Raw genomic sequence first — 12,362 nt, forward strand, 5'->3', positions numbered from 1 at the left:
TAACTTGGCTTAGCTCTATTTGCCCCGTTAATTACTTTTTGCTGTCCTGTTAACTCCAATGTTACAAGAGAAAGTCATTTTTTGGGTTCCCATATCCATTGTTTGCCATAGGGATGTGTGTGCAGATGTGCACGAGTGTGTGCTTTCCACAAACAGCCCTCTGTCTCATAATGGTCTGCCCAGTGATTTTTCATATTGAACAAAAGCCTTTGGTCCTGTAAAGGAGTAAACTTATTTCTGACCATCCTATTAAAATTACTATGAAAACTAACAGCTTGCAGAGCATCGCTCACACAGCTCCTTCTGCTCTACCAAAGCTTTATCTGCTGCAAGAGATGCATCCCAGCAGTGATACAAGGAGTTGATTTGCTTTAGTGCTGGACCTACGGTGAGGCAAGAGCTTGACAGACTTTGAGTTACACCAAGGCTTCTTTAAGCCCATTAGTGGTAAGGCTATGAGCCAGGCATTAAAAACCCTAACCCTTGCTTTCTTTAGCTCTAAAACACAACACTGATAGCATTTAAATAAGGTTTCTGCAATGTCCAAATCATATAAATAATTAATTATGATTACATTTAATCACCCTCATTGTAAATATAACTAAGTATTATGAAGTAGATTTGGATTAACATAATATTAGTTAATGTTTCTCTAAAATATATTATTTTATTCATGTGTAAGTATGTTGAAAATATTCTTACAAAATTTTCATAAATTTTTCCTTATTCTTTCTTTGCATAATTAATAAGACTTAAAGTTCCTATGAATTGCTCTGGATTGAGAACATTGCAAGGTATACTTATTCTTTGGGGTTTTGTTCATTGGCTCATGCCACTCCTTCTGGCACTATTTAGTTTCTCTGCCTGGTCAGAAATTCCTTCCACCAACAACTTTTTCTCTTCTTCTGAAGCTGTGCAGACTCCCTGGCACTTCTGTAATGGGAGAGATGTGAAGATTATTTGGAAATTTTTTTTCAAGTAAATTCAAAACTGTACAGTATGCAGTTTTTAGGTGATGTAAAAAAAATGTTTTCATTTTGTCTTTGCTCAAAGATAGAAAGAAAAATTCTAAATGAATTACTGGAAACAAATTCTACTGGAATATTAGAGTCCCAAGTGTTGCCATGACTGTGTTATGAAATTCCTGTAAAAGATAAAGAACAATCGGGGAAGGTGAGACAGGAGGATTATGAATTCCACTGTAGCCAGAAGGTTTCTCTGGTCCTACCTGGCTCCTATGTCCTGTAGCCACTTATAAAATAATCATTCAGAGGCTTAATATTATTTACACACTGCATGGCCTATGGCAGGCTTCTTGCTAACTAGTTCTTATAGTTTAATTCAACCCATAACTATTAATCTATGTACTGCCATGTGTTCTGTGGCTTTACCTGTATCCCACTACATATTGTTCCTAGGATGGCAGTCTGGCTTCTCCTCCATTCTGCCTTTCTCTTTCCTGTCTCTCTCCTTGGATTTCCCACCTGCCTCTAAGCTGCCTTGCTATAGGCCAGCAATGGGAACAACATGTAATCACAGCATATAGAAAGACATCAGACTGAACAATGTAGCAAGAATTTTTCAAACAATCTAAAATGTAAAACAAACAAACAGGGGTGAATTTTCCTGCAAGGGGAGGGGACTGATACATAGAACCATTCACTCCATTCTGTGGGTTTTGTTTAACATATTGCAGTCAAATACATGTTAAGTGGTGATCAGTTCACGTCATGTTATAAGGTGGTGTAAAGCAGAGGACCTATAAAGAGGGAAGAAAAAAGGAAAGGAGCTATAACACTGGCATACACTCTTGTAACATGACCCTTAATGATGTGTGTGTGTGTGTGTGTGTCTCAATTTATTAAGGGGTTCTATGAGGAAAATGGACTCATTGATACAGGATAAGGTAAATCCAATTGCAGAATCCTTGGAAAGCTGGAGACTGATCACAGGATGCTTCACGCCACCTGATCCAGTCTTCACCACCCAAGAGAGCAGAGACCCCCTTTCTCCTCCCTTTTAAGTGGTCATGTAGGCAGATAAGAAATACCAGCTCTATCAGGTCAGATAACCCAAGGTCATGGGTGGTTTAAAGACTGAAGCTTTTGTAAATTAGATATTTTTAAAAGAAAAAAATATGAAATCTGTTACTTCATTAAATTTGATCATGTACATTAGTAATTTTTAAAACTTAATGTTGTGAAACTATTTTATTTTCATAAAAGATGATAAGACCCATTAACACACAAGCCAAATCACTTTTTTGTGAGTAAGTACATGTCAATACAAATATAACCACAAAGACTTATTTAGAGTCATTATTAAGTATGGGCACTGATATCTCTAATTTTTTTTATATTTTTACTTTAACTTTATTAAAGTTAAAGTTAAGTTTAAAGTTACATTTTAAAGTTTTCTTCTTTTTTTGTTTTTTTTTTGGTTTTGTTTTCTTTCTTTCTTTCTTTCTTTCTTTTTTTTTTGTTTTTTTGAGATAAGATTTATCTATGTAGTTTTGGTATCTGTCCTGGATCTCACTCTGTAGACCAGGCTGGCCTCAAATTCACAGAGATCCACCTGGCTCTGCCTCCTGAGTGCTAGGATTAAAAGTGTGCACCAGCCTGGCTTAAAGTTTAAAATTTTAAAGTTTAAAGTTATTCTTTAACTTTACTAAAGAATATGCCCTAATTTTTAAGTGAACAATTGTTGATTTATATTTACTCTTTAAGTAATTTTGGTGATTCATCTTAGGAAAAGAAGAACTAAGGAAATGAACAAAGGAAATGGCTTTTAGAGAGGTGAAAAGGATGAAAACACAGTGCTTATAGATAAGACCCTCAAAAACTAAAATTTAAACCACAAACAAAAACTGTCAGGCTTACGTTAACAATGCAAATAGTCTTTCAATGGTTTGCATTCCCTGTGCTTTTTCAAACTACCGTTCCTTCAGTGGACTTTGACATGTGAAGTTCACAACATTAAAGCATGGTTAACCTACAATACAGAAATGGTAAAAAAAATCATTGCATAGAACAAAATCCTATGCCAGCACTGTAAAATTTTCCCTTTTCTAATTTCTTTTGAGGCAATCAAGTGAGAAAAGACAGTGATTTCCTGTCCCATGCATGTGTATAGCAGCAGAAAGTGTGTGCCTAATGATGAACACAGTCTCTCTCAAGTCTAAATCTACTCAACTATAAAAGGAATCAAGTACTCCTTGCATTTTATTGATGTTTAAATGAGAGTAAAAGGATGTTAGAAACTATGTCAAAGAGAATATTCCATATGGAACAGTAGATTATGAACAATAAATTTTACTTACTCCCCCTCCTGCCACCACACAAAAAAAAAAAAAGAAAGAAGAAGAAAAACAAGTTCAGATCAGTAGGATTGGAATGTTCCATGGAAACTTTTCCTCCAAATTGCTCATGTTTACTTACTTCTCTGGATCCACAGGAGATATCAAATATATCACAGAGACTAGCCTCAACACACTCTCATTATTCATTTTTTTACAGAGCAGTAAGTTCAGAACCAAGGTTGCATGTTTTTAAATCATCATCACTACTTGTGAAAGGTGATCTTATCTACTTGGTAAGCTTTAGAATCATATGGAAGCAACTCTCTGGGCAGGTCTAGCAGATAGTGTCAAGTACTGGGTTGACTGTGGTGGAAAGATCCATCTGAAATTGGACAGCACCATTTCATGAGCTGGCTCCAAGGACTTAAACTGTCAGGACAAAGCAAGCTAAGGGCAAATGTCCATCCCACTCTGTTTCCAGATTATGGTTGTATATGACCACTGCCTCCTGCTCCCACTGCTCTACCTTGACTATCCTGGTAGACTGTACCTCCTGAAACTGTAAATTAAAGTAAATCCCCTTTTCCTCAAGTTGATCTTGTCATGTATTCTATTACATAAGCGTGAAAATGAACAATTACAAAAAATTACTACCAAGAAGGGGGACTGTTGCTGTATAAAAACTAGCCATAAGATTCTAAAGCCTTTGGAGGTAATTTGTGGGAGGAATGTGGAAGAAGTAGAACTTTGAGATAGAACAGCCTCTCTACTGCAGACAGTGCTTAAAGAGGATCCTTAGGAGAGCTTCAAAGACAATAATGCTCAGGTAGAAGTCTCGCTCATGGCATTTCAGAGGGGAGCAATCGCTCTGTCAGACTGATTCAGGGCTACTCATGTGATATTCTAGCAAGGAACTTGGCTACATTCTGCCCATGTGTTGAGGATGTGAGTGATGTTGAGATTACAGATAATAAAGTGATTTGTTAGGTAGAGGAAAGTTAAGGGCAAGATAGTATTCAGGTGGTTTCATGGTCAATGCCCACAGCTCTCATCTGGTTCTGCTGCAAGAGATGAGAACCTGAGAGCAGGAAGTAAAAAGCTGTGGCTTGGGAAGGAAAGATGTGAAAGTTTAAAGTTTCAGGCAAGGAGAGTATAGACCACAAAGAATGTAACTGTTGAAGGGCTTAGTACTATTAAAGAGAAACCTGGTGTTCTTCACTGGGACAAGAGGAAGGTGCTTGGAGGGCAAAACTCCATCTATGGGAAGCTCTTTGAAAGACTGAATAACATGCAGAAAAGGAGCTGAACACAAGTTATTTCTCTCTCTGCTGTCGATAAAAAAATCAACAAGATGAGTCATGTTCCTGTTGCCACAACTTCCTCACCAAACCTTAACCCCTTTGGCTTTCCAAGTCCCCAGAAGAGTGATGAATACCACTTTCCCATTGGACTCACCAGGTCTATTTGTGTCATTTTTTTTCCAAAGAATTGGAAATGGCTAAGGTACTAGATAATTACTATATTGGAAAGAGTTCAATTTTAAGCAGAGCAACTAAAACAGGTCATCAAAAGGTAGCAAAGATGGAAGACAGCGATTGGGGAATAAAACCCAGGAGCGTCCATCAGGAAGGACAAGGGATGGATTGGTTCAAGAGACCCTGAAGCAAAACACAGTTCAATATGGAGAACAAAAACCAAAGAGACCTATTGATATGTTCACTTGCTTTCTCAGGGCAGGACGGTGAGCCAAGTACAGCTAATTAACAGTGAACAACAATTAACAATAAACGTGCGCTGCAGACCGTCCACACAAAGGAATTTAGGAAACAATACGGATTGGCAACTTTGTGAAAGAAAGCAGAATCAATAATCATTTTTAAACAGTCAGAAAAATTATTGGTGAGCTGAGACTGAAGGGTTGGGGTGCAGAAATAAAGATCACACAGGCGAGAGAGAGATAGCTGAGAGCCATGTGCTATTGTTTATGAAGGGAAAGCATTCGTGTGCATGAGGTACTTGTCAGAGTTGAGTATAATTACAGAACTTAAATGAAGCGCGCCTGATCCTTGTCTCTGGAAGCAAGTCCCTTTGTCTGGGAGTAAGGGTTCACGCCTGTCCCGCCTGTGCCCAACCTTTTGACATTGCAACAACTTATCGTCTTCTACAAAGTTCATGCTTGAGAACCCTGCAGTTGAGGTACAAACAAACAAGCAACAACAAAAATGAAAAGCACCACAAGTAACCTCACATACTATTAGCCATTTTGCGTGCCGACGACGCTCAGCCTGCCCATAGGCTGCAGAACTACCGTGGCTGTGAGCCATCTCAGCATTCAGGAGGCTGAGGCAGAAGGATAGACAAGTTTCAGGCCAGTTAGTGAGTTACGTTCCAGGCCAGCCTAGACTGCCATCAGAGATCTCATCTTTAAAAGAAAAATACCCTTTTTTTTTTTTTAAAAAAAAAAAAAAGCACAGTCAGTTTGAGCACTTGTATCTGCTCCTATCTTCACAGTAACTTGTAAAGACACAGGCAAAAACCTTTAATCTGCTCAGGTGGTCCATAGTACCAAAAACATGAAAATATTATTAATCTACTAAATCTCTAACCACTACTACTACTTGAAATTTTCAGCCAAGTTAATCATCACAGGAAAGTAGATAAGCCATAAAAGACTTTTAGTCTCTGAACTCAGGCTTCTGTCCCTAGAAAACACGAAATTCTTGTTTTTCCCCCCTGCCTTTCTCATTTCTCTGATCTTTAGCACACAGTTATTTCAAAATGCCATCCAGTGAATTAGATCACTGCCTGACTTAATCTGGGTGCCCTGGGCTAGGTGCTACAAGAGCAGTTAGCTGTGTAATTATTCTAATGTCAGCCTGGGGTTAATCTCTCATACAGGTCTTAATCTTTGAGCTAAGACAATTTCAACTGAAAAGTACTTAATCCTTTTTAAATGAGGAGAATATTTACATCCTGACACAGCCCAGTCCTTAAGGGAAGGGTTCTAGTTACTCATAGTCAGCTGTCTGTATAGATACTTGGGAAACTGAGTTTCATGGGTAGCTCTCTGTTTCATTGGCCCACTCTGATGCAAATGTTCAGCAATATTTATCCAGAGCTCCCAGAAAATATATCACATGGATATTTGGAAATTCAATTTTGATGGGTAACACATGCCCTTAGATCCCTGAAGTACAAGCTGGTCATTATCCAACCAATGCATTCATTCCTTCTTCGGTTTAAAATTATGTCTGTCATTCAATTTTCTCAGATTGACAATTAAAGATTAAAACGCTCTCCAGATTCAATTTCGAGTCATCATTTGAAGCCTGAAAATTACTTCTAATGATAATATATTTCTATTCCCCTGTCTGTTCAAAAATCTGTTAAAACTGATAAAATCTGATGAAGAAAAGAGTGATATTTATTTCTACATCAGGATAATGAAGGAATGGTGAGCTCTTAACAGCTAAACAAATTAAGAAATCAATAAAAATATAAAATTTTAGGTTATTACACAGTTCAAAATAATCAATATAATAAAATGGCTTGGACTCAGCTTTTAGAGGATGGTTTACTTTAGTGTCCCCATTTTTCCTTCCCTGTCATACATACATTTTGCTTCAAAAGTCTCCATAAACTTCCCAGTTTTTAGACCATTAGAATTTCAAAGTGTGATGAGTAAGCCTGAAACAGTGTCTTCAATCTTTGGATTCAATGTGCAAAGAATCAGATGGAAGCAAAATTTTAAGGGGATAATTATTATTGTAGCGGGTACGGTGTCATATACCTATAATCCTACTATTCTAGAGGTAGACGCAGGGAGGACAAGAGTTCAATGCCATTCTTGGCTACATAGCAAGTTCCAGGACAGTAAATACTACACAAGACTATCTCAAAAACAACAAGAAAAAAGAAAGAAAGAAAGAAAGAAAGAAAGAAAGAAAGAAAGAAAGAAAGAAAGAAAGAAAGAAAGAAAGAAAGAAAGAAAGAAAGAAAGGGGGATAGGGGAGATGTTATTTTATATCGATATCTATTATTGTGACAGGAACTTAAAAATACAATTTGAGTGGTTGGGCATGTAGCTCGGTTAATAGACTGTTTTCCTGGGGTAACCAAGCCCTAGGTTTGATCTCCAGCACTGCACAAACCAGGTAAGATAGTGCATACCTGCAGTCCTAGTGTTTGACAAATAGAAGCAGGAGGATTAGGAATGCAAGGTCATCCTCTCTGCTACATTGCAAGTTCAAGGATAACCTGGCTACCAGAAGGGGGAAAACAGCCTGAAGTTTGGAAAGGCAGAGCAGGGAGAAAAGATGGCCTCCAAGGGGAAATTTCTAATGGAGCTGTGGATGCTGATTCCACTAACACTTTCGTTGTCATTTTGCAAAGACATTTCAAATTGCCATGCATTTAGGGGCTAAGTATATTTGCATAACACTTGTTCTCATCCATAGGAAAGATAATTTTGGTTAATGTCTAATAAAATGTTTCAATGAAGATGTTACTTTAAATAGCAGCAATTTGAAGAGACCTAGTACTTTCTTGTACAATGTCCAGAAATCCATTTTCTTCCGACTAGAAGACAGAGCCGGAAGTAGCTGGCTAGAAAATAAGGTCTCAGTTTTAGTAGGTGCAGACAATCTCATTGAAGCACTTCAGTGGTTCCTCCTGACAAAGCCATCTGGCTTCTCTTTTTGTGTGATTGCACTCTTCATTATAAATCAATATTATCAGGAAAACAAATGCCAACAAGTAGTTTCCCTGGCTTAAAGGAAAACCATATACAGTTAGTGTCAACAAGGAAGGCAACCTGCTTTGTTCAATTACTCCAGTCCGGCTTTTGGCATGTTCTCCTGGCTGAACTCGCTCTGGGAAAGCTTGCTTTGAAGTTCTAGACAAATTAAATCAACCCTTTTTGACCACATGCATCCCAAAGACTGTGGTTTCTCAGGTATAAACAATCTGTCAACCCTTCATTCTCCTTTAATTTGGCCTCCGAGCCACTCCTGCAGAATCCGTAGGGAGAGCTTTTTGTGGGAGCCTCAGTCACAGTAGTAGCTTAGGGTCAGGTTTACCTGCGGGCAGAGCAATGCCCCTTTTGCTGGGAGATACTGGCTCTGTCCTTGCTGATTGTGCAAACATTCATAATTATGCCTCGAGGTAAACCTACTGCTGTCTTCTTGGAAAAAAAAAAAAAAAACGAGAAGTACAAAGAATGTTTATTTGCAAGTCCGGCCTTCCCAAGTATCCAGAGTTGATTTAGACACACCTGAGCTCCCATCCCCCTCTCATTGGCTAAGAAAGTTGCCCCACCTGATTTGCAAGTTTACTGTTGGAGCCATTGGGTGGGGGGAGAGGGGGGGCCGACAGGGGAGTGTCTCACCAGTCAGCACTGGATTTGATCTAGCAAGAAAAGGGTAAAGCCGTTGTTATTGAAAAATCACTGTGCTCCGAGCTTGTTTCTACCTCGGGACGGTTCTCTCCCAAGATTTCTGCTTGAGAGAAGCCCTCTCTACCTCCCTGTTCAGCATTCCAGCTCCAGCTGGCTAAAACCCCGCAGGACCATGGCAACCTCTGTTCTCCAAATGGCTGGACTGGTGCTTGGTGGTGTTGGCATGGTGGGCACAGTGGCAGTGACCATCATGCCCCAGTGGCGAGTGTCTGCCTTCATCGAAAGTAACATCGTGGTTTTTGAGAACCTCTGGGAAGGCCTGTGGATGAACTGCATGAGGCACGCCAATATCAGGATGCAGTGCAAGGTCTACGACTCTCTGCTGGCTCTTACTCCTGACCTCCAGGCATCCAGAGGACTGATGTGCGCTGCGTCCGTCCTGTCCTTCCTGGCTTTTATGACAGCCATCCTCGGAATGAAGTGTACCAGGTGCACGGGCGACGATGAGAACGTGAAGAGCCGCATCCTGCTAACAGCCGGAATCCTCTTCATCATCACTGGCTTGGTGGTGCTCATCCCTGTCAGCTGGGTTGCCAATTCCATCATCAGAGACTTCTACAACCCGCTGGTGGATGTGGCCCGAAAGCGTGAGCTCGGGGAAGCCCTCTACATCGGCTGGACCACAGCACTGGTGCTGATTGCCGGAGGAGCGCTTTTCTGCTGCGTGTTTTGTTGCTCTGAGAGAAGCCGCAGCTACAGATACTCTGTTCCATCCCATCGCACCACTCAAAGGAGTTTCCACGCGGAAAAGAGATCCCCGAGCATATACTCCAAAAGTCAGTATGTGTAGTTGTTTGTGTGTGTGTTAACAGCACCTATAAAGCCAAGCTAATCACTGAACCAGCCACTGTTTTCAAGAAATGGAACCCAGGGTGTATCCATTTACCTTTCCTAACTGCCCAACTCTCATTACAGGAAATATACACAGTCTGTGATTCTATAAATGATTTTAGGAGAATGAGGTATTGTGCACGCTGCTTCAATTGTTCTAGAAGGCATAGTCATTTGTTTTCTAAAATGGTTCACACAGCTTTTCCTTTATCAGTTACTCTAAAATGACACATCTAAAGGCTGTTGGTTTAAGCTGTGATTTCTCTGTGTCATGGCATTATACAAGTAGATGAGGGTGGCGGTTATATCTCATACAAATAGAGACAGGCTTATGTGGTTCTATTTAAAGTGAAATACCAATCCATCACGCTGAATAAATACAAATCAGCTATTGCTTTTCAAGGGGAACTGGGGATAAAAGAGAAGAAGGCTAATATTAATTGCCTAAAAACAGCTTAAGGATTAGTGTACTCTATTTATAGTGAAGGTTAAAATGAAGGCTTTAATCATTAGTGTAAAGGAAACTAAATGGCTTTCTGATATCCTGCTTTGCAGCCTGTAGGAGTTAGAAATCCCATCACCTTCATCCTTTTGCTCCAGAGGCTATCTTTTCTTTTGGGTTGGTTGGTTATTAAGTTAGTATCTTTAAAAATTTAAATCATATATTTTGTCAAAATATTTTTATTCAAACTGCTTTTCCAAGGCTGTGCTAGGAAAAGAGATTAAACCAGTGGTGTTAGAAAAATCAACAATTTCAGAAAAATTAATTTATTTTAACCTTTAAGTTTAGAGAAGAATGTATTTTCAATGTTTTTCAAATGAAGTCACATAAGTAAGGGATTGTGCATAGCCTTTGGGGATTTATCAGTATAAATGAAGGAGAAAGATGATGTGTTTGGTTGTCATTTTCTCACCCAAAAAAGGCACAACCCCTCCAACTCCAAAAACTTGTCATTTCTGAACTTCGTGACTACAACAAAGTTGTCGTTTCAGTTCTGTTAAAGGTGATTTTCTCCACTTGCTGTCTTGGCTGAGTTTTATTGAGGTGTGATATTACTGTGTGTTTCCTCCTAATTAGAGATGACTCTTAATCAGATTTCAAATTTCATATATATGACTGTACTAATAACATGAGTATATATGTTATTTACTTTGTGTATTTTATATTGACAAATTGTACTTTTTATAACAATATAACATTCTTATATTTACATACTTTTTTTTTACTTCTTTGAGCAAGTTTCTAAAAATTGACTTTTTTTGTTTTGAACATAGATTCTGTGTTCATTTTTGAGTGTAGTGAATGACTCAAAATCGATTTACCTTATAATGATTACACACATGCACTAATATTTGATGAATATTGATAATATGTTAAGTTGTAGTTAGGTTCAATGAAATGTATTTGTTGTAAGTATTGTGTATGTAATCATCATGTTTTAAAAAGTTGTCCATATGTATTTCAACTTCTGAGAATTAATATGAATTAAAAATAATGCTGAATGATTTTGGAGTATGTATATTTATGTGAAGTATATTATTAAACATTTATAATACTAATATTGTCATTGTTTCAATTCACAAATGAGAAAAACCTCAAAAGAGTTCATTGATTGCCAATAATACTAGTAGAAAACATGAGCAGACTACATTGCAAGTCTTCAATGAAAGTGTATTATGTTTTAGTAGATTTAGATTATGAACCAATCTTTGTATGTGAAATTGAATGTTTAAGTACTATTAGTTGGAAAAGCTTTAGTTACTGTTCCCATCTGGGTGATTTCACTATGGTAAGTGCTTATCCCACCCTGGGCAATTTTGCCCCTTTGGGTCAAAACATTTGCTAGGGGCAGAAATAAACCAGAACTAACAAAATGACTTACAGAAGCCATCCAGAGAAACCATTTTCTATATGTCAGTCTCTAGACAATAACTACTTAGTTGCTCTAAGTGTCACAGACTCCATTTTTTCCATTGCCTCCTCTGAAAGGAAGAAAAAACCCACAAAAACAACAACAAAAACAGAATCTGTGAGATTGGGATCACTTCTTTGGTGTTTATGAGGTGGCTCTTCATTTTCTACCTTTACTATAATCCAAGCTCTTCTCTTAACAAATTCTTGTATTTTGTCACTGTATCAATAACACTTTTCATTCAACTAGCTACCAAATCCTTATTGTTGATGTTTATAAAATATATCAAGAACAGCAAGAAGGTTCAGCAGGTAGAGGCTCTTGCTAACCAAGTCTGGAGCTTTGAGTTCCATCCCTAAATCCTTGACTTGTGTGCTGTGGTATGTGAATCCTCCACACACAGAAACATATACATTCTTAAAATATACAAAACTTCAGAATTAAATATAAAACTATTTCCACCATGCCCTGCCCCTATCTTTGAAGGGGATGTTGAGTTTCTTGAAATGTAAAATCCAAATGCTTTGCATACAGTGAGTAGCAGAAAAAAACACAGCCATTTTATAATCTGGAAAGTGAATTCCATCAGACAGTGAAACGGTGTGTGACCACTAAGACAAGATGACTGTTGCTCAAATAGTAGAAAACTCACAAAGCCCTCTTTTATTATTTTGAAAGAGAAATACTGAACTTGGAAAATATTTCACTTGGTGGCAAAGCATGGGTCAATATACATTTTTCAATATTGTTTTAAAGGAAAAATGATATTGCCACAAAACAGAAAGAATACAAGGGGTAAGGGGATATTCTCTCTCTCTCTCTCTCTCTCTCTCTCTCTCTCTCTCTCTCTCTCTCTCTCTCTCTC

General features: G+C 38.3%; 1 protein-coding gene across 1 annotated transcript; it reads left to right on the forward strand.

Annotated features, from left to right (window-relative positions):
- The first annotated feature begins 8,658 nt into the window (after positions 1-8,658).
- Cldn8 (claudin 8) lies at positions 8,659-11,092 on the forward strand. Its single transcript, XM_028875944.2, has one exon. The coding sequence runs from the start codon at positions 8,866-8,868 to the stop codon at positions 9,541-9,543; it is 678 nt and encodes a 225-aa protein (XP_028731777.1). The 5' UTR covers positions 8,659-8,865; the 3' UTR covers positions 9,544-11,092.
- The last annotated feature ends 1,270 nt before the right edge of the window (positions 11,093-12,362 follow it).

This window comes from Peromyscus leucopus, chromosome 12 (assembly GCF_004664715.2).
Source record: "Peromyscus leucopus breed LL Stock chromosome 12, UCI_PerLeu_2.1, whole genome shotgun sequence".
NCBI classification, from domain to species: Eukaryota; Metazoa; Chordata; class Mammalia; order Rodentia; family Cricetidae; genus Peromyscus; species Peromyscus leucopus.

Bases quoted from the DNA above. Each gene is read 5' to 3' on its own strand.
- Cldn8 (XM_028875944.2), top strand. From the start codon at position 8,866: ATGGCAACCTCTGTTCTCCAAATGGCTGGACTGGTGCTTGGTGGTGTT.